This window comes from Andrena cerasifolii, chromosome 5 (genome assembly GCF_050908995.1).
Source record: "Andrena cerasifolii isolate SP2316 chromosome 5, iyAndCera1_principal, whole genome shotgun sequence".
Taxonomy (NCBI): Eukaryota; Metazoa; Arthropoda; class Insecta; order Hymenoptera; family Andrenidae; genus Andrena; species Andrena cerasifolii.
The window spans coordinates 9,555,580-9,578,753 of NC_135122.1; the positions used below are offsets into that span (position 1 = coordinate 9,555,580).

Below are 23,174 nucleotides of genomic sequence, written 5' to 3' on the forward strand. Positions count from 1 at the left end.
TGACCCCGAAAATTAAACGTGACATAGCCGGCGTACGCGTCCACCTTCGTAGGCGCGAAAGAATTTCGCAAGTATCGGCGAGACCGGCGTGCTCGTTGCGAGAATCGCCAAGTCACTCTATTAATCACAACCAATACCGTAAACCGACACCAGCGAAAGTAGAAGAGAGACACGAAGGAGGAGGGAATTGGCTCTGATTCCGAAATTCAAACCTTCCACTTTCAAGATCTATCCTATCTATGTCGTGGAATCTTTATCAACTTCCCCGGAACTTTTGATCTCCTTATGACGTCACGCGAGTAACCACGACAGAGTTGCGTCGCCTGGCGTAATCCGTGGCACCAAAACCTACAAACAGTTAGTTATTCCAGTGTCCCACTCATAACGCGATTTCCAATGTTTATGTATTAGGAATCGATTAGTCACGTAGAAAGCCTTTCTTTCCACGATCCTTCAAACGCTCTGCGACAAATCCACCCTACGCGCAGAAATGACTAGGATCAGATTGTCTCAATCGCTAATTGAATTATTTTTTCATTAAAAAGAAAAGCTCGAAGATATGAATGGAAAATTTAAACAACAAATTACGAATAAATAGAAATGGGATTACAAAGAGAAATTCGAATACATGAATAGAAAATAGAAAAAATAAAAAGCGAATAAATCAAAATGGTGTTACTTGTCCACTAATTTGGTCAAAGATATTATAAAATACTATTATATAGGTAAAATCGTTTAAATATTAATACAGTTGAATATACATTACGTATATTGCCTTGATTGATTATCTCACATCGTTTACTCATAGCACCGTATAAAATTAGTTTGACACCTATTTAATTTGTTTGCCCCCTCGTTAAGGAAGTCTCCTTTCGCGGTTTTGTTGTCGATTTATACAAAACTCATTAGAGGCACATAGAAAATATCTGTCGGAGGAGTTACATCGTCCCTGGAATTCACGGTCATTCAGCTTAATAAGAAAAGTCGTTTGCTTATTGGCGGAAGTGCGAACGGTACGTCACTAACGAAGAGCATCTTAATTAAATTCTTTTGGTGTAGCGACGTTCACGCAGTGGTACAAGATACAGGATTGTACACAGAGTGCGTTTGGGCCTAGTTATGCAGAAAGCTACCAACCCTCAAAATGACAAAAAATTATTTAAACACAGTACAGATCCCATAATTTTCTGATCTTTGTTTTGCAAAAATTTACCAACTCATAGAACAATTCTTACATTACACAATTATTAAGACTACCAAGCCATAGTTCCATTTTACATTTAAAAAACAAAAACCAACAGAAAATTTAGAATAATATTAATATTAATATACTTTTCTTCAGCAATTAAAATCTTGAAACTAAATGTACTCGGTTCCAGATTATTGAGGGTTGGTAGCTTTCTGCGTAACTGGGTCCATTTGATTCTCGGACACCAGCCGCACTCGTACAGCGAAAGAAAAGGCCCCTTCTGTGCTCGCAAGGAAGATGTAGAGGCCGCCTAAGAGGGGGCGGCTCTGTCGCTGTGTGAGTGCGGTTGGTGTCCGAGAATCAAATGCACTCTGTTACGTACGTACGTCAGAGAGGCAGTGAAAGGAAACGTCATCGGTGATTTTAGGTGGGAGGAAAAGGAAGATACAGGGTAGGTTTCAGGTGGGGGTTACGGGTATCGAGGTGGGGAAATCGCAGACGTGAGAAGCACACGGTCAGCTGAACAGAAACATAATTGATCTCGATGCGATGTACTATATAAATGGAAATCAGCAAGATTAATCGTTTACCACTCCAATCGTAAGAACAAAACAGCATGCCTACTGTTTTAGACTGTTCCTAATCGAACAATTGTTACTTTCAAATGTACGCAAACATTTTATACAGTATCAGAAACTACACACGGAAAAGAACACCATGTACCATTCTTACATGAAAAATGTCTCGCGGCGCACGTTCGTCGATTACGAATTAATTCTGTCGGCGTCAGAAAGAAGGAAAATGCCTGCTATCACGAACGCTCAGGGACCGCGTTAATAATAGTCACCTACTGTGCAGCTATGCAAACACATCATTCGGTCGCTATAATTCCGCCGTAGCTCGTCTTCTATTTGGCGGGAGGAGAGACTCTTCGATAAATGGAATCGACGTAAATCGCTCGTCGTCATTGTCATCCAGCATGCGCGACATGCTCGTTATCGTTAGAATCTCGGCTGCGATTAATTTGCCCCATTGCCGCGAGACACCCGTATTATTACTATTATCGTCATCTTCTCTATTATTAGCGTTGTTCCTCGGTTGTTATGGCTAGGGAAACGCGCACGTGAGCGTGTGTGGACACGCATGTAAGCTCGTTCTGACGTACTCGAAAGTTGAGAGCTGCCATCGTCGCTCCTTAATTGCATGCCCGAGAGACGAACCTCTTTGCAGATGCTGCGTAGAAAACTCTCGTTTCACGTCGGCGTCGGGCACAGGGATCGATGTCGCGTATGTGCCAGTGACGATCATTAACAAAGGCGCGCGTACGATACAGCTAATAACGCACAGGTTCGCCTGTATGCATCCACGTGAAGCAACGTCTTCGATATAATTCACTTATTTGCTAAACACATTAATACACCATTAGTCCTCGAGAAGGGAACCTAATGGCTAACGATGTGTCTTCCGTTCGAAACGCAGAAAAAGAGCTTGCGCGTCAATGACGGAACGTTCCCGCACCTGCGAGGACCGTGCCACTGGAAAGCATACCGCCCAATGAGTCTCTGTTCAGAATAAAGCACGCGCACGGCGCAAGCTCAAGCTCGTGCTTTGGAAAACTTGTCTGCGATGGATAAAGTGGATGTAATAAGACGAAGTGAACATCGCCCGATCTGCGAATGGAAGTACTGGAAGGTGAATAAGAGGTCCGATGATAGAGTTGCACCTAGAAGGAATGTACATGCATCACAACGAATTGCAAGCAATCCTTTGGGAAGACACTTTCACAGTAAGAAAGCAAAAGAGTATTCCGATGACAAATTCGTCGTCCAGATTACTCTCAGTTCATTTCACGGATGCTAGTTAAAGATTTGTTCAAGTGCTAGCTCTTGAGAGGTCATCGAGATCACTTCGACCTTAGGATACTTCCAATTGATCCAACGTCCATTGATATGTTGAGACTCACGAGAAGCGAAGAGAAAAAAAACACAGCATCCGTTTGGTGGACGGCTCGATCTTCAATGATCTGTGGCAGATAGAGATCGCGGTGCACCTGTAGGTGCAAGGTTGGACACGGTGTGGAGCGTGCCAGCGTAGCATCGAGTTTCCAACAGGCTGATCGTGGAGCGAAGTCGAGATCGTTTCGTTAGATGCCACGGCTTCTACTACGTCGGGGGCCCGGTGGGGATAAACCGTCGGAGGGCGTTTAGTGGGGATGGCTAGTCGCTTGTGGGGAGTTATGAATGAGTCGTGTGGAGTCCTGACCCACGAGAGAGTCACGTGTGGTGGGGGATGCGGCAGTGGTGAGCGCGAAACGAAGAGGAGGGATGCCGATGAGCGCAGGAGGCGACTGTGGAGGAGGCAGAGGAACAGAAGGAAAAGGCTGCTGGCAGCGGGGGAGGGGAATAGGAAGAATAGAAGAGAACCAAAGAGTAATGAAAGGAGAGAGAGAGAGGGGGCGGGGGATAGGGGAATGGAGAGAGAGAGAGAGAGAGAGAGAGAGAGAGAGAGAGAGAGAGAGAGAGAGAGAGAGAGAGAGAGAGAGAGAGAGAGAGAGAGAGAGAGAGAGAGAGAGAGAGAGAGAGAGAGAGAGAGAGAGAGAGAGAGAGAGAGAGAGAGAGAGAGAGAGAGAGAGAGAGTGAAACAGATGGAGGGAGACAGGGAATGACGGGGAAAGAGCGAGAAAGACGAATGACCATCAACGATAGACGATAATGGTGGGGGTGGTTAGGATTGACCGAAAGCGGGGTGCGGGCCACGTGCTTCGGTGCCTTTACAATCGTATATAGGCACCGGTCGACCAAGTGGCTACTACCATACACTGATAGTCGTATACACGGGGCGCACGAGATAAAAAAGGGAAAAGAACGCCGGGCGAGGGAAGGAAGGAAAACGAAGAAGAAGAAGAAGAAGAAGCAGAAGAAGAAGCAGATGAAGAAGAAGGAAAGGACGACGAAAGGGAAGAAAGAGAATACACAATAGATAGAGAGGAAGCTGGCAAGAGAAACAACCTATACCGACAGGCCAAGGCAGACAGACTGAAGTCCACCTTCCACTTCCATTCCCTTACGCAGGTTCACTCCTACTATAACGACGGAACGAACAGCCTGCCTCTGCACACTCGCCTGCCTATAGCTGGCTTCTCCTTCTCTGTTTCTATACCTACCTGCCTGCCTACCTTCTCTGCGTCGTGGTTAAAACTCGGACAGAGGCGAGAGGTGATACACTCGACACACTCGGCCGAACGAGGGCGACGAAGACCTCAGTCACCTCCTGACATTCGGTATGGTACGACCTTACCCCACGTTGGCGTGCGAGTAAGAACGTACCCGCCAACAGGAGGGCCGGCAGGAGTGACCGAAAAAGATTCCGTGGCTCGGGACCTGTGGGGGACTAAACCGGTGAAAGGAGGATAACGACGGGACAAGAGGCGACGGGGAAAACTGGGAAAAAGGACGATAAACGAGGCGGGAGAAAAGAGAGAAACGAAAAAAAAAAAAGGGGCACCGCGCATGGACGGTGTACCGACGTTGATTCTTTTTCCTTTCCTCGCGTACCCCCCGCCATTCTTAAGTACCTAACTCCCCCTCCTCCCCCTGGCCCCCCTTAACCGCCTCTCCGCCCCCCTGAGACAGCTCTCGCAACCCCCCTACCCCCCTTGTATAAGAATCAGTGCATCGCGTGTGTCGGACCAGTGCCAAACGGATTGCGATTCTGTGCGGACAGTTTTTCAATTGTGATCACTCACGGTAACAGAAGTGACCGGTGAATCATTTTTATGATCGGACAGACGATACATCGGTGCACCGTGAGCAACCCGATTATACGTTAGATTTCTGTCACGAGTCATCGTACCTCGCGCGCCAGTCTCGCCGACACAGTGCCGCCCACGTTAAGGATTTTCGTATTTTCCGAGGCTCGCGAGCACTGCTGATAATAGGGTACCACGTACCACCGGACCCTCGCAAGACGCCTTGCTACTCTGCCAGCCACGCGCCACCGCGAGTGCCCTGCGTGCGACAAGAAGTGATCAAGTGCTATGCGAACATGACGATTGTCGAGGATACACCGATCGCCAGTGATCGACAAATGACAATGGAGGCGATCCTCGCCCGTGACCAAAGGACCACATCGCACCGAGTACTCGATCATCGCGCCACGCAAGACGGCGCGATAACGATGACAGCCGCAGCCATGACAACGTCGGCGAAGCGGCGTAAAGACCTGGAAGCTAATCCTCGATACGCGGGTGTAATCGACTCAAGAATAGAAAAGAATGATCATGCACAGAGGTACTTACGATGTGATTCGTATCTCGTCCCGGCATTTTACGACGACCGAGGGATACGATCGAGACACAACGCATCCATCACCGCGACCACGTGGCTGAGTAAGTCCAACAACTGTCTATAGAGCGCGATGGGATGTTTAGGCATGCGATTGCCACGGCCGTCTCTTCTTACCCTTTAATCTCCTCCGTCCGATCGATTCGCAGGCTTACTTAGGTTACTGTATCCGTTGACGTTCAGAGGCAGTTTAGGCGGCAGTCGGAGCAATATTTCGCGTGACACTTCCCTTCTGTATTTCCGCGCAATGTTTATGGCGACCCGCTAGGACAGGTGCCAACTCGATCCTCACTAAGAGGATTTAGGCCAGGATTTAACGAGAATGGGCAGCGAGGTTAATAGTTTCATAAAGGCTCACTTGTGAAACAATTAGACGCTGCCCCGAAAGTCTAGATGTTACGGTACGCTCCCTTTGTCGCAGCATGGTGGTGAAACAATCATTTTTACAACGTAAAGGGTACAAGTTTGTACCTGAACAATAGTTTTCAGTCTCATCCTTTAAACCGTTCGTTCCAAAGGTAATCCTTCGCGTGCGAAAGCAATAGTTCTCATTGCTAAATGCGGTACGCTTTTCACTGTGCTTCAGCAAGAGTATTATAGGTACAACTATTTATGAAAACGTGCGTTGGGCTACATTGTCCTTTTATCTTCGCTATGTGCTCGCTGTCAAAATAAAAATTGCATCCCCTTTCCGGTTGCAATCACTTCTCCGAATTGAGTTAGAAACCTTATCAAGATATACTTCACTTGTTCCACCGACAATCTTTATGTACCGTTTTAGTCAGTTTTCCATGTGAAATTCCGAGCGGTTCACTAACTGTCAAATCAATCAATATATTATATTCCATCCAGTCACCTAGAACGTTATTCTTTGAACTTCCTTTTTAAATTTCTTAATTGCTCGTAACATTAAAAGCCCCATGGCTCCAATGAATAACTCTGGGTCGACTTATCAATTTGTATTCGTTCGAATCACAATCTAGCCAGCTTGAATCATTGTACCGCAACTTCCACTCATTATCATTCTTATATCTCTATCTTAGATGTGCGGTACACTGCATCCGTCCATCTGACGCTGACTCACGTAAAATTAATGCTTTCTTACGTAACGATTGTCCTCATCTTTCCCCGGCACAATTTTCTTTTTCGCCCACACCATAGGAGAAGAAACGGGATGCTCGAATTTCCACTTGAGTTACATTCGCGTCTTATTCTTTCGCCGATCGTTCTACACCCAGCTAAACTTTTGTCAATGACCTTTCGTGCCTCCACAAGGACCGCTTCTGGCGGTGTGAAACGGCACCGTGCACCGGGAACACGTAAATGCCCGCTTGCAGGCGAGCGTTTGGCGGAAATTCTGTACGATTAACGACACCAATTCCTATCGTTACACGTCAGAAAATTTCGCGGTGAGGTCAAGCATTCTGAAAATCGAAGATAATCCACGCGTCGCGCCGAAGCTTTAACGTAGCAGGTGCTTCGCAAACGTGACCGTGCAGTATTTATTTTTCGTCGATCCATTGTCCCTCGTACCATTCCCTTTCGCGGTTTGACGTCACTTTTCAGCGAGTCGATGAACGCGTTAGTCATCCTCCTTGTAACGGTCCTTATCGATTCCTCTTCGTTGCCCGTGCGTTCGAAAGTAATCCTCTCGGGCACGGTACCCCGCTTCGCGTTCACACCTCTTTTAACGCTCAATCTTCCATCGAGCGAGAGTCACGTGCGCGCGATAGGGCGATGCAACCGCGGAGTCGGTGGAAAATGTGACACCAATTCCGACAGCGGCGCGCGCCCTCAAAACACACCCACCTGTTGAACATTCGCGTGCCTACGGGCAGCTCCGGGCCAATGCCAGGGCGGTTCACGAAATTTACATGTGCCATGTTCCTCGTGCGAGTAGCCCCGCGCAAAACCCACCGAAACGCTATTCGACATAAAAATACAGGTGTATAAAATTACGCAACACGTATGTAACGTTCCGAAATGTAGCGGAAATCGTCTAGTACAAAACAGTTGATCTAATGGCTACAGTAACTGCTGCAACCAAAGCCTTTACTTTCCCATGCTTTCGCCATTCTATCCCTGAAACTCGAAGCTGTCGCGGCATCGAAGATGGACGTACAACGACGCGAGGGTAGGTATACGGTCGAGATGGAGCAAATATATAACGAAAACGGCGTATAATAAATCGGCAAGCGTTATACACGCACCGCGTACCGCGACCTACCGCAACGCGCTCGGTCCGGGCATGGACACGATCTGGCAGATAAGGGGGTGGCGGGACGGACGTAATGGGGTATAATTGTCGCAAGCAATGCGAGGACAGTGCGTCATTACCGCATTTTTCACCATCTTCTTGCCGGCCAACAGCAGAGATGCTCCTTGCACCGGTGTTCACCGCCTTTGCGCGCCTTACTTTTTTCCACGTAGCCGCGGGTTCTCAGGAATTTCGTTGGAACGCCGTCGCCGAGCGTCGTCGTTGAGGTAGGCCCTAGCTGTACCGTCGACACTGTCCAGGCCACACGGGGCGAAAGTACAAAAGACGCGAGTTCCGACCGTTAGATGACCGCCTACGAAATATCCGCGATTAATCCTGCAGGCAGCGATTAGACGAGGGGTAGCTCGCGTCGTTGGGAGGCCATAGCCGCGAGTTTCGCGAGTATCCCGGTAGGTTCGGTCGCTGGTTGGTTGACGCGGAAATCGGCTGGATGTGAACTCTCCCGTGCCCCTAAGTCGAAAGGTATTACTTTATGTGTCAACTGGTTTCTTTCGCAAATAAATGATTTACCTCGTCGAAAACTATCGCGAACTAAAACTCCGCGAACTGGCATGACAGTTGAGATAAGAGGATATAGCCTCCAGACGAGGCAAATCCAATGATGCATTCCGGTCGGCGGGATTGCAGGTTGCGAGCCGCAGGTGGTTCTTTTCTTACATCGTAAGAATGCGAACTTGCTCGAAAGCACCACCTATCATCGTAATTCCCTCCTCGGACAAATTTGGCCGGCCACCGCGGACATATCGCATGGCAATTAAATTCCACTAGCGCAAAAACGTGGCGCGATTAAAGAAACTGGCGAAAGTACACGATGCGTAGGTATACCAGAGACAAGTAAGGAAATATAATCGTGGAGGCCGAGCTCGTTTACCTGGATCACGGCAACTTCTAGTACAATAAAAATACTTGCCGCATTATTGAATAGGCGTGCTTTTTTTCTTTTTTTCTCGAAACTACACGGTGCTCTGTGTCCGCTGCCGGGGAGCCTGCTTCTAACGATATCGTTTTAACGCTACTGGTGGGTCTTAATTGCGCGTTCTCCGCTGGCAATCGTCATACCGTTGGAGAACGTTCGTTCTCTTCCTATTTCGCGACAGGCATTATCTCGAAACACGTAAATTCCGCGTGGCTGGAGCCTCTCGAACACGATCCGAAGGGATAACGAAAATTGAACAACAAGCGTGCACGTTGATGCAAGCGCAAGCGAGCAAATTCACGTGACTTCCATCGAAACGAACGACGTGTGTGACCTATCTATCCCTCGCCGAATTCCAATACAATCGACACTGGCTAAAGTCGAGGCGCGTGCCTTCTTTTAGGTTGTATCGCCGAATATTTCTGCCCGCTCGAGTTGCCTTAGAGCAGCACGCGTTGCCCGCGGAAATCGCGACGGCGCTGCGCCCGAGCGTCCACCCAGTCTCAAGAAACGGCACCACCGTTAGATGGTGCGCGCGTTGACACGATTTTCATAGTTACTTCGGGGCGCAAACTTCCCCGCGGCAAATTACTCTCTCGCCGAGACGCAAAACGCACTTAAGAGCCGCTCATTAATATGCGTTAAGTGTCCGAGATGTCTCCTTGCCCTCCCCCTCCTTTCCCCCCTATTTTTTTTCGCGGCGTCTCGCTCTCTCCCTCTTTCTCTCTCTCTCTCTCTCTCTCATTCTTTGTCCGCTTATTCTTCTCCACCCGTGGCTCGAGAACGCGTCCGCCGCGCACGTTGCATCACGCGGTGCTGCACATTAAAATTAAATTCGTTAGCGCCCCTTACGGATCGCGCAACGCACCTACATATTCTAGTCCTTGATACGACCGCTGTCTAGACAATGACAGCCCCTTCGATCCCACTTCATGGAACCACCGCGAAACGATGAATTTCAATGCGAAGTATCGACTGTCGGAACGTGAAAGATTCAATTCTGCGGGGGTGACATTAATTGCCATTTAGAATCAAAGGGGATTGTCATCGTTCGGCGCACTCCCCAAAAGTTTCAGCACCCCGTCCCCGTGTCGGACGAAAGCCCCGAGTAGTTTGGCGGTAATCAGGCCTGTTTAGACCAACAGGCGCCATGTTAATACGCGCGCATCAGTCCGACCCCCTCGCGTTACAGATCGGGCACAAGGTATTCGCTCGGAGGCGAGCACACTGGACAGCATCGCGGTGGGAAGACGGTGGTGGTTAAACGGGGAAAGAGAGCTCGTACGCGGTAGGCTGCGGTGGTTATACACATCCTTCGAATGCGTACGCGACCGCTGATGGTTTGTCGTCGTAGCGGTGCACGTGATCCCAGGCCCCTCATCAAGGGTCGTAACTCGTGAAATAATGCGACGACGAATTCGCGTGGATGTAATTCGACGAGCGGTGATCCCGAAACTGCCGGATGATCATAAGACGGTCTCGATCGAAATCTACCATTTAGGCGCTTACTATCGACGAAGAGAGCACACCCCTGGGGGAGGGGGGAGGGAGGGTTGAGAGAGAAACCGGGGAAGGTAGAAGCAACAAGCCGGAAGCTGCTGGATGATTTCTCTCGAGGGCATCCTCTCCGCGAGTCGCACGTCAAATCGTTGATTGCTACCGGGCAGCGAGCCGCTTCTTATCTGCTTCTTAATACACCGACGATTCTGTTTAATAGCGTACGCCGCGGTAGTTAGTGGATGAATTGGAAATAAGAGCAGCGGGATTCGGGATACCTCGAGTCGTGCCGATGAAATTAACAGAACTACCGTTTCGACGCTTCGATTCTACTTGGGTTCGCGTATCTTATGCGAGCGTAGGATCATGCTGAAGGGTGAGCGCGCAACGTGGCCTCCGTATGACAATGATACGGTAGCACGCGAGACTTTGTTAGATAGTACCCTTCGTCTTTAACCGGTTGCTCGGTAGTTTTATACATCGCCCCGAGCCGATCTAGTTTTTCATCGCCGACTATTACCTTTCAATGTGTCTTGTTAAGAGTAGCCTGGGCGAGTGGTGCCTGGGGTCGATTCCTGCAGCACGATCAGCCGCAATCATTTCAAAGTTCGATTTAACTTTCAGGGTTAGGCAGTCTTCTGGTCACCCTGCTCGTGGTCTCGGTGCACGGCGCTCCGACGATGACCCTCGAGGGTAGACGACTCAGTTCGCCCCCCAAGTGGGTGAATCCCTGTGGCCTCGCCGCCGAAGACTTCACCGGTGATTTGGACGTGGTGCAGCTAACTGACTCGCAGCTTCTGCACCAAGTTGTTGTTCAGGCGAAAACAGCGTCCACGCACGCGAAGCTTTTTCGTGACGATTACGTGAGTACTGTGGATCATTCTATAGGTTATTTGTCTTTCGCTCTCGCGCCTCTCGTCATACTTCCTTCGCGAAAGTGGGGCCCCAAGATTCTCGAGAACGTAGCGCGACACTTTGCCGCGATACCAGAGACGAATCAACGAAGATTAAGTTCATCAATGGTTCGATAATTACTGACGTGACTTCTGGTGGGGATCGGACGGGGAAAGGAGACGTCGAGCGGAAGGCAGTTATGGCAGTGCTTCCGGTCGTACGGACGTTGATCGTAGAGTCCCATAGACCTTCGAAAGAGATCGGGTCGGACTTACGAACCGACTTTCGTACCCAATTGAGGAGGTACTTCTCGATTCGGCGTTATGTCGCGTACTTTGCACGCGCGAAATTCTTTCGTTCGCGGTGTTCCGTGATTTTAGGAAGTTCGATCCCGTGAGGAAATAATTTATGTACATTACAGAGAAAATAGTAGTAAAGCGTGTTGAGACTATAGAAATAGTGCGGAGAAACTGAAATTGTAATAATTCACAAAGTTCCTGATCGTTAGCAATTTACTTTCACTGTCGAGGGAAATTAATCTGTTACCAAATTGTGGGTCATTTTTGTGGGCAAATTTTCAAGTCCATTATCGTGTATATGTTAATCGAAAACAGTCGATTCTATTTCAATGATAAGTTCAGTAGAAGTATATATTTCTTCAGTGTCGTAGGTAATAGCGCTATCAAAATTCTTTCACATTTTATTTCTTCCCTTTCTTTATTATTTAATATTATATTGATGCTCGGCAAAAGTAGATTCGATTCACCTTATTATGTTATGTGCCACAACGTACGTTTAGCAATAATCTTCGTTATAAGTAAAAGGCTCCCAGCTAAACAATTTTTTATGTATCTTAGTTCGTTCAAATCTCCCTCAGCATGAGACTGTGAGAAATATTAATTTATTCCTATTACACAACCGATGAATCGGCAGACACAAACGCCTCGAGTTTACTTTTCAATATTTGAACGTCACTTTTGGCGCAGGATTGGATGAAAGGCGGTCGCGACAAAATTACACCGTTTCTCTTACTTCGAATATCAAACGTAATTTTTATCGCTCGTAATTGTATAGGTGCATTGGAAATGCAGAGCGTTGTAATTGTCAAGAATCCGATTCTTCAGGACCAACGGCAGGAGGACTGCTCAAGTCCCGCCGTATGTAACTTCGTAAGGAATGCAATGCCTTTTGGCGATCGTGACATTCGTACACCGGCTGATACCTTCTTCGCCCATACCTTCCGTGAATATTATGAAATGTGTAAGCGATCTGACTGAAAAAAAAATAGATCCGTGCGACCGCGCTCGAGGATCCCTCGTTTCGAAAGAATCTTCCCAGCCGATCGTGCCTTATTATCTCTAACCAAGGACAATAAATCACGGGCCCCGGGTTCGGCCCGTTACTCAAGGTTCCTCTTCTGAAACGATCCGAAAAAAGAGACGCGAAAACCGCAGGATCGAAGGTACGGTTACACACGCGAAACTTTACTCTCGTTTTTTAAGAATAGATTAAGCTGGTCCCCCTAGTTATGCATCGTGCACACGTGTCGACATGATTCCGGGTCTAAAACTGAGCGTCCTTACGTGCCCGCCAAATTCTGGGACCCACCTGACTCATCCTTGGCCACCGCTCCACGCGCTTCCTGTTTCTCTATTACTCCGGGCACTCGTTCGGGGCCGTCCTATGCGTCGTGCAGTTTCAATTACATTCTCTCTCCCTTTTTCCGAAACTACTTCACCGATGTAGTATCGAGTTGCCTGCAAGAAATTACTATTAAGCGACGCTGAATATCCATGAGTTCCATTCGGGGACATTCCGTGATCGATTCTCGAATTAACGTAGGCAGGGGTGCTTGAAACGAGCGTGGTTTAGAAGCAGTTTATCGATTTCCAAAAAATGACGTCTTGGAATATTCAAATACTCATCGACAATGATCAAAGGGCCCTCCGTTCTGTGTTTATGTCGCCAATATTATGCCGCCAACACGTATCGGGTATATGAGCGATAGAATTAGCATTCATCGCGTGCGACCACAAAGGGTATTTGTGTCTGTCCGTACGTATAGGGCCCGTTCCGCCCTGTGGCCCCACCGAAGTCACCGTGGAAACGGTCCCCGTTACATCATCGCTCGACGATACTCGATACCGATGTTTTCTAAGTCAGCGCATAATCCGATATCGTTTGGTTCGCTAACAGCCCCTCTCCTTTTCTCTCTCTCTCTCTCTCCCTCTCTCTCTCTCCCTGTCTCTGTTTCCTTCCCCTCTTGGGAAAATGAACGTTGTGCACGATATGCGCACGTTACGCCATTTAAAAAGAAAGAACGAAGCTGGCCCGTGGCTCGAACGAATCGTTTCTCTTCTTTCGACATGCACCTACATCGACATCACTCGGCCGAGGATGTTCTCGGGGCGTCCCGTGCTGAGAGCGAGTCTGGGCGACGCACTGTCTGGTGGTCCAGTGACGTCACATTCCAGGTCTCGTTATCGTTTTAGCGTCGGCAGACACTCTGCAGAGGGAAAGCAGATTAGAGAGGGATACCGAGAAGCAAGGAAGTTTCGTGAGACTGATTGCCCGCGCATGCACGTGGCGTGCTTCGCGATACAATTTCGATTCGCGAGTCCCTTTGTCTCTAATGAGTCTAAAGCAGCGAAGCTTCGTATCACTGGCATTACCATCTGGATGATCTTTAATTCGTTTGTTAACTCGTACGTAAAATTATAGAATTTATTAGTATTACGTTCAACACCGGCAAATGCACCGTCCGGCCTGTGAAACTGAACAGACTCCATGAAGAAATAAAATTGACAAAGAAACTAACCATGTCGAATGGTGTGTTGCTAATCGAATATTCTGTTTATGAGATAATTATGAAATAATACGGCAGCGCGTAGCGAGAAAGGAAGCCTTTAACGCGAGGGAATTGTGTGACGCGTCCTTGCGGGATACTCGTAAGCAACTGCATGTGGTTACATCCGATATACTATTCTTCGTAGATAGGAAGTTGGACGTCTACGAGTCGCATATATGCGCCGCTGGTACGTGAAGGAATCGGATAAAATATCGGAAGCGGAGGATTCCAATAAATCAGAATCGGAAGCTGCCCCTCCCCGCCAAGGATGGGGCATCTATACACCACACCGGCACACTGCCTGCATACTAAAGCGCAGACCGGATATACAACCCGCCAGTGCATTTACTCGCCTCGATACATTCAGTACTCACTACGACACGTATTTTCTGCCACTCTGCTGGCTGTCAGCGCTGACATATTTATCAAATATATTCTATTCTGGTCGATTATACTCCGCGGGGACCATTCGCTCTCGCATTAGCGTCAAACTGTTCGTCGATATCCTAAAAATAAACTGTCTTCCACTGATAATCTGTCTTTCAAATGGGAAACCTTAATGCATCATCTATTAGGCGGGTACGGTGACGTTAAAGTGACGTTACGTGATCGAAAATGTCTTCCTTTACTGCACCTACTTGCACTTTTGCCAGAAAAATGTCAAAAGGCCATAGCTACCCAAGAAAAATACTTTGGTTAAAAAAATATGTAACATATTGTTACTTTCAATGGAAACATTGATTTACTAAAGCGCGCAAACTTTTCCACCGACCTAGTAGAAGGGAAACTCGAAACCATCGATATCCTATTGTAAAGAAATTACACGTGCAATAAGGGCGTACGAATCCCCAGCAGCAAAATGATTTGGAGGGACATAGGTAATTGGTGTGATTGGCCATATTCGTTACCAAGCCGTACAAGTTGAAAAATAACCGCACGCGGGTCTATCGAACGGAAAATTGAGTTGAAACGAGGAAATGTTGAGTGGCGTTTGAGCGTTTCTTTTGCGTCTCGTTGTGGCGCTGCGGACCCGCGCGCACCGAGCCATTCAATCGGCTGGAGGCCGTCGCACCGAAATTTTATAACTTCTAATAAGCGGTGGAGCGGTGAAGCCGCGCTAGAAGAAAGACTGAGAGGCTAATTGATTTTGACGGGTCCTTGGTAGTACCGCAGAGACCGTGCCTACTCTTGCCAGCCTACTTCCTGTCAGTTTTCAGCTCAGTTTTACGATTATCCGTGCCCCGGTGTGGCCGTGGAGACTTTTACGAGGCACAAAAGACCCGCGCCTCACAGATTTGTTCGCCGCCAGTGGTTGTTAGCGACAATTTCTTTCATTCTTCGCTTTTTCTTCTCCCATTCCTATCCGCTCTCTGGCTAAAACGCCGCGGCGATTGCCTCGAAGCGAGCGGCAATACGAGAAACCAGCGGATATTCGTCACCCGTTCGATTTCGAAATCGATAAAATATGGCTTTTAAAAAGGACAGGCGAGTCCCATTTTCCTCGATTCGAAAGTATGCGTATCCATGTGCAATAGTCGTGGATGCCTGATGAGCATTGGCAGCCGAAAATCTATAGATGTAAAATTCATTTTCTGTCTGGTTGTTTGTTTGTTCGTAACACAAATTTACATCGCTGCAAAGATTTCGTTCAAAGGCACATATTATGTTCTACACATCCGAGCGGAGGTCACTGTATAGGTTTCGTTCACCACGCCCACGTTTAAACTCGAAAAGAATTGACGAACCCTCTGCCTTCGACAATTGGGGTGGTGATTCCGGGAATCACTCTAACATTTAGTACTTAATTTCTGATTAAGTTATTGTCCCAATGACAACAAATAAAATATAAAAAAAATATTATTGCCTTTCTCGCTAACTTTAATAACCCTTTCAACGGTTTTGCCGTCTATAATACTATCGTTTTTATTTTGAAACTTGCATTAACCCGGGTAACACCGGGCATTTCAGCTAGCATGCTATAAAACGCGCTATTCCAATTCGAGTAGGCTTCTGGCTACTTTAATATGGGAGAAGGAGGGAGGGCACGAGAATGAATTGCCGAAAGAAAGGCCGTAGAATCGTTTAACGTACTCATTAGGGAACCCTTCGCGTCAGATAATCATAAGTTAATTACTCTGTCGATTCCTATTCGTGAAATCGACCGAATCCAGGATGTCTTAATAGACAATGTTGCTGCGATACTTGTAATAACAGTTTAGTGATAGTTTCGAAAAGTGTTTATATCTTCTCAGAGAGTTTCATAACGATTTGGGCGTGGGGAAGGGTCGATTACTGATCGAAGAGAACGGGTAGCTTTAGATACGCGAGCCTGGACATGTTTAGCGTGAGACTTCACTGACTTCAGTCAGCCTAGTGTAGTTCCCCCGTCTTTGCTTCGCTGAATTTCCACCACTTTGCAAGCCCCTATTTTTCATCCGATCGCATTCGTTCCTGAGCATAGCCTTCAGCTTTTTGGTGTTACCTAGGTCCTTGACGTCCTCGCTTAGCGTTACACTCTGTGCGGTGCTGGAAATATTAGACGGCACCTTTGAGAAGCAATTATTTATCAGGCCAAATGGCACGTCATTCCTGGCAGCAGCGTAGTTCTCAGGAATGTTGTTTGCTTGCCGAAGGTATTATCGCAGTCTGCAGGTCGTAAGAGTAGTATCGCACGATGATTACTTCCATTCCCGGGCCAGATAAGGGTTTGGATAACCGCGTTATCTCTGCGTGGGCCAGCTGGTCCGAGACGTGAGGTCGAAGACGCGTGCAATGATATACTTCTGTGCACGCGAGACAGGTCGATCGATACGTATGTAAAGTAAAACCTGTACTATCAAAGTATCTATAATCTACATTTCAAGCATTTACAATTTTCAAAGCGCATAGCCGATTTTAATTAACTTTTTATTCGCGTTCCTCGGTTAAATATCTCCATCGATAACTGTTGAGCAGTACGGAGCTACTTTTAGATCGTATAAAAATATATCCCTCGTCAAAATTAAACTGCTAACGATTACAATAGGCTTCGGCCGAGTAATTCATCGCTGCACCAAATCCTTGTGGCGATTCGCCGCGTGTCAGCGCGACCTTGCGATCAGCTACATCACCCTGCAGCACATGCGGGACGGTTGAAGTTTCGCGGTACGTAGGTTGACGGACCACTTCGAGTCGAGGGCTACTCCCTTCCTCCACGTTACTTGCCACAGTTTTTCGCATCACGTTGTCGATGATTCACAACGACACCATCGATGAGAACGATGCTCGCATAGCACAATTTGGCGCGTCTGGCCGGGCGCCGGGGCTTCCAAGTAGTTTCTGGGTAACGGCCTAGCTTTCACGAGCCGACCCACCTTGGTATTTCCAAAAAGCCAGCAACGTAGCTCGAGGCAGGCGCGTGCTGCTCGCGTTTGATCCGCATTGCCCGTCCAGGGCTTACTCATCCATCAGCAGGCTCGTCCCGCCGTACCAGGAACGAGGGATATCGAGAGCCATCGTGAAGCAGGCACGAGATGCTTGCTGGCTGTTTAATCGGTGACTAAACCCGCCAAACTGGCATTAAACCATATAGCTCCCCTAATGAAGGAGCCGCGCAAACTTCTCCGTACACACGAACGGCCGCGAGTTCGATCCGAACCACTTAGAGCAGCTTGAAAATAAAGACATTTAGTGTTTCATGGACGATCATTGGTACCCTTGACGCGCGAATATCGGTTATTTGCACGTAACGCAACAATCAACTTTTGGAAAAAGTATATATGCTTTCTTTATGAATTCTTCTTCACCGCTCCCTTCGTTTACGGTCGAGCTACATTTTGGAGAAATTATTGGCTTTGCGCGCGACGGGGCTCCCGCTGTAATGCCGTGCATTAAGTTCGCTACGATTAAAGGGTGACTTTTTGCTCGATAAAAACAGCGCGCGTAAGAAGCCGTCGGAACGATAGCACACGCGAAAGGTTGAAAGGAAACGTTACAGTTTTGCTAATGACATATGTATGCGCCAGGTTTTCTTGCAATTATTCCCACTGAAGGAAGGATGACGATGAAACCGAATGTGCACACGCACGTGCTATTTTGTTTACGGTTTTAGTGAGCAGCTTGTCTAATCACTCCTTGAATTTTCTTTTCTGAACTTTACAGGCCAAGCGAATATTCAACATCGACTTCGCGGACTTGCATTCGACGTTTAAGGACAATCACTATGATTGGCTCCCTGGACAGAAAGAGATCCCGAAACAACTAGGTGAACAGCTCGATCAAGAGTTTCTCGATAGATTAGAGGTATGCGTGAGCATATGTATTTTTTTTTTATAATTTCTTGTTCTCTTACTTTTGATAACAAACGGACAATGAAGGAAGTAAAATATAACTATAACGATCCGATGAATTATAAAAGTATATTTTCAACACGATAATTTCATAATTTTGTGCACACAATCTTCCTATATTTACGTAGTCAAATTCGAACTTAATGCTTTGGTTATTTAAACTACCAAATACTGAAATTTTTTTATATCAATTCTTCGAAACAGATATCCCGTTAAGCTCGACGCAATTTAATTCTAAACCATTTCGATTTAGAAGAAACTTTCAATGTTCTGACCGAAAGTGGTTAATCCTTTTCACAGCTCGACACGGCCCTCGTTGATGCATACGAATACATGCAAAAGTATGCAGTAGGCTTGGAACAGATTGTTTGGGATCAAGAGGACCTTCAGCTGGAGTTTCGCAAGAAATTTAAGGAGACGGAATACAATCTGCGAACGGTGAGTAGAGATGTCTGATAGAACGATTTATCTTCCCGATTGGCTATCCCAGTTAACAGATCTCGTTTCGCGTGCTCCTTTGTTTCCTTCGTAAAAAAACGAGAAAAGATAGCGCGACTTTCACAAATGGTACCGAGTACACTTAGTCTGAATCACGTTACTTTCCATTGTCGCAAAGGCGATAAGAAAAAGCACCGATTTTACGAGTTTTACGCGAAACCTATGCAGCTACGATCTAGTACGGAAGCGAAAAAATCTATGGGTTTATTAGTACCTAACTTCGCCACGTCAGCTTCCGTTCCACTTCTCTGATTCCTCAGTTCCATTGTCCTTAGAGTATTCGAACTTTAGAGAAGACTCGCTGTACAATATTTCACTGAGCATTTACATATATCTATATAAGAACTCCTCATACATGCCTCCTCCGAAATTATACATCACAAACTTCGAGTTGCGACACGGAGAAGTATTATATACCTACACGTTTGCAATTTATTACAAAATCAGCTTGCTTTATTACATTTGATACGACACTTAATTCCTAAAAACTTCCTCCCCTTCCTGAAACGCATCTCCTTGAATCAACCAGGACCAAGTGCCTACAATGTGCCTGATGTTCGGTTTGCAGGTCCTCTGCGAGCTGCAAGTGGCGTTAGTGGAGCGGCAGCTGTCGCCGCGGCCGGACGTCACACGCGACATAATGAAGCCCGAATTCCGTGCAGTGTCATCTTCGGAGACGTATCGGAACCTACGCGACTGGCTGATCTTTCGGGACTACATGAACGGCCTGGAATACGTGGTGCAGGTGTTCGAACACTTGCGCCGCGGCCTGCAGTCCTGAGGATGGCAAGGCGGAAGCCGAAGAAGGGCAACCAGGCGACGACTCGCCCACCTCAGGAAGCCGGAACAGCTCAGTCTGGATGGCCAGCCCTCTTGAAGGGCTGCGGAGGACGTGGGTGACGAGGGGAAAGGCCCGGGCGTGCTCTGGCAAGCACCGCCGAGGGCCCTACTACCCGTCCCGGTTCCAGTGAGACGTGTCTCCACGGCGACGACCGGGTCTATCCATCGGACGCGGGCCATCCACCGTAGATAGCTCGCCGTTAAACCGATCGATAATCCGTGTCGTCGTGTCGCGAAAGTACGCGCGTGCATCTGGATCGAGTTCTGGCCACTGTGGGACCACATTGGGACAGGACCGATCGGAATCACTGGCAACCCCCCGCGGGCAGCGCGACCCCCGCCGTCAACGATGCTCGCTGAGGATTCCGCGACACGACCGGGGAGAGAGAACGACGGGGAGCAGAGTCGTACGATAAACAGCCCATATTGGCTTTCGCCGCCAAGTTCAGGACCGTGCAAACATAATCGTCTTGCACGCATTTACGCTAATGACGGTACGCGCGGTACGTACCGTACACGACACGCCCGTGTCCAACGTGTGATCGTATCGTGCAAGAAGATGGATGCTACACCGACCGGCCACGATGATCAGCTGGTCCTCGAGCGAGATCCACCTCGCTGAGCCCTCGAGCACCGAACAAAGCACGTTGCGTGCAACTATTCTTCTTCCCTCCTTCTCGATTTCGTTCACGTGTCGTCAGGTATGGCTGCTCCATAATTTCTGTACAAGAAATTCGATAAATTTTAGGACACTGATCGCTGGTCACTAGCCCTTGTTTATGCGGATTTTATCCGGCGAAAGAATTCTTTGGTTATTCTATGATTTGTGGATGCTCGAACGAGACGCGAGTTGCTTCGCTCGATCGAATAATTAAAATGCTAGGATAGTGGCCCCGAAGGCCCCTCGATGATGGCTGTTTTCTGTCGGGCAACTTCTCGGTGTTTTCACTGGTTTCTTTTTAAATAGTTGCCCTCCGAAACGGACTCGCGCTCCGTTCGTACTTGAAAATTCCGAAGCGGCCGTACTGACGAGCGTTTTGTGCGCGATTTTACTGCGGGACATGAGAATGAGGGAGCGCAACAGGAGGCTCGACGGAAAGTCGAGGGAGTGCTCGCACACGAAAGGGAGGGAAAGGGATTCTGACGGAATCCGTTTAAACGAGCTTGTGCACCGCAGCGGTATTATATCCTAAGTACACAAGAAAATACAGTATTCGCGCTTAAGTTAGACTATTCGCGTGCAGCGAGACGGAATTAAGGAAAATTCTCTGCGCATTTTTGTGTCGCGTGGTATCTCGCGCGCGCGCGCGCAAAGTGTTTCACGGCGATCGTCGTTGAAACGTCGACGTCCTCCGTCGAGAGATTCGTCTCCCAACGAGGCATCCGCGCCCTTCTCTTAATCCTACATAATAATTTATTGACTAACTGTAATATTATTATATTCGTATTTATTCAGATTATTTATTTTATTTTTGTAAAGATTTTACACGCCCGATTAACTGTATTTAAAGTGTCTAGTTGAGCTTAAAATTACCTAGAGTGTAAGAGAGATACAGAATGATATATATTATTATTATTATTCATTATTACTAGTAGAATTTTAATAGTATTGTAGCGGAAGAACGAAGGAAACACATCGACGCGGCAAATGCCATTTTATGTTACACGCCGCGCTGCTGCTGCTCTCTTTGCTTCGCGCATGTACTTTTGCACGGCACGAGAAATGTTAATTCGACGAGTGAAACAGCAGACAGTGCTCCTCCCGTGCTTTTATTCGCAACGTTTCCACGCGATACACACTGCGTGCAAACCGATTTTAAATCCAATTTTATTCGACGCCGATTCAAAGGGGTGGCTTTTTAGAAGAATCTCTTCAACCTTTTAGTTTCTTATGACACCGAGGTCGATACTTTCCTTCCCGTTTTAGTCGCATTCGAAACTGTTGTAGGCTCGTCGAGGCGTACCCTTCTTATTTTTTATTCAGACTTTTACTTTTTGAACCGCATAATTTTACCCGTTTACGGTAGTCGCTTTTCATTTTATTCTTTTATTACTAGAATTTTTTTCAGACTTCATTCCTGTGTCGCGCAAAGTTTCAAGGAGGGGGCGTCGCGCGAAGCCTCCGGTCGACTATTCGCTCGAGGGCGATCTTGTTATATTTCGGAGGCTTCTTTCGTACTTAAAATCTGTCGTCGATACTCAAGATACGATTAATTAAGCGTCGCAATCGTAACGCCGACGTCGGATCGTGTACAATGTTATTTAATTCTCATGTCATTGGCGGCCTATAAGCTTATCATTGACAGCCCTTGCGAGCGCGCGAGCGGCTGGCAGCACCGCGTAATCTACAACTGTACGGATAGACGTACACGCACGTTATACGAAACGCACTTTCATTTTCATATTATCGTGTCTGTGATACGCATCGTCGAAAGTCCCTCATGCGAGTGATTATCAGTAATGTCGAATCGAGCTGCCTGATTCTTCTGCCGATGGAGGAGGAAAGGAAGAGTGAAAGAAACCAGAGTGCAAGAGAGAGAATGTTTGTGTGCATGTGAAAGAGAGAAAGAGAGAGAGAGAGAGAGAGGCCGATTTGTGTGGCAACGTCAATCTCGTGAATCGATCTCGAAAACGCATTTCATTTTACCCACGATATTTTTTATATTATTGTAATTCAAGGTATCGATATTTTTAACTATTTTTTTTTTTTAAATAAGGAAGACTGCCATTTTAGTTCTATCGCTTTAATCGTCATAGAGCACGTTGAAAAATTAGACAGAACCTCGGCAATTCTACGGTTCAATTATAAGCAGCAGCGCAGCCTGTTCGAGCGTCGATCGACAAGGATAATCTTAATGATTGCCCGATGAGGACCCTTTACTTTTATTTCTCTTGGAATGAAATCAGCTTTTCATCGGTGTCTCAAAATTTGTGTACTCTTTTTTTTTCTTGTCTTCTGAATCGAATCAGCGCGAGCACGCTTTTTGGCGATCTCTCTGTCTCTTGTTATTAGAACTGCTACAGCTGTGTAAAGATACGTGTAACGTGCCCGGCGAGGCAACGTTCCAGCGAACGTTCGCGTTTCCCTCGAACGGTGTCACTTGCGCGGAAATTTCGAACGGTCGACTCGGTGAAGCGGTATCGTTGACCCCCAACGACACGAGGAGTCGTCTTCAGTGACAGAGCCGGGCAGATTCCGCGAGATCAATACACGTGATATACGGAAATTTTGTGTAAAGTAGTTATCGATTGCTTGGTATATGTTGTACATAAACGAATCTGATGATATAGAAATTGCAAAGTATAATTATATATGTGAATATGTAATATGTACACGGGCCCCTCCCCCCAACCAGAACGCCCGTTCTGTTGTATCATATTAAACCAAAGACAGTTCAACATGACCTATCTTGCAATTTATTTCACTACGATCACATTCTCCAGTCCTTTCATCACTTATTCTTTGATCGAGGATACCAGCTACGAAAGAAGCTAATTTTTTTGTGAAAAAAAACAGGTATTTTAAACGTGATAAGTTTCATC

The 23,174-nt window shown here is 47.2% G+C and overlaps 1 protein-coding gene across 1 annotated transcript; it reads left to right on the top strand.

The window, feature by feature from the left end:
- The first annotated feature begins 3,650 nt into the window (after positions 1 to 3,650).
- Positions 3,651 to 23,035, top strand: LOC143369349 (uncharacterized). The gene is made up of 5 exons (XM_076813172.1): positions 3,651 to 5,576; positions 10,848 to 11,086; positions 18,106 to 18,246; positions 18,594 to 18,731; positions 19,360 to 23,035. Exons 1-5 carry the CDS (start codon positions 5,234 to 5,236, stop codon positions 19,570 to 19,572), a joined length of 1,074 nt encoding a protein of 357 aa, XP_076669287.1. The 5' UTR covers positions 3,651 to 5,233; the 3' UTR covers positions 19,573 to 23,035.
- Positions 23,036 to 23,174: the final 139 nt, after the last annotated feature.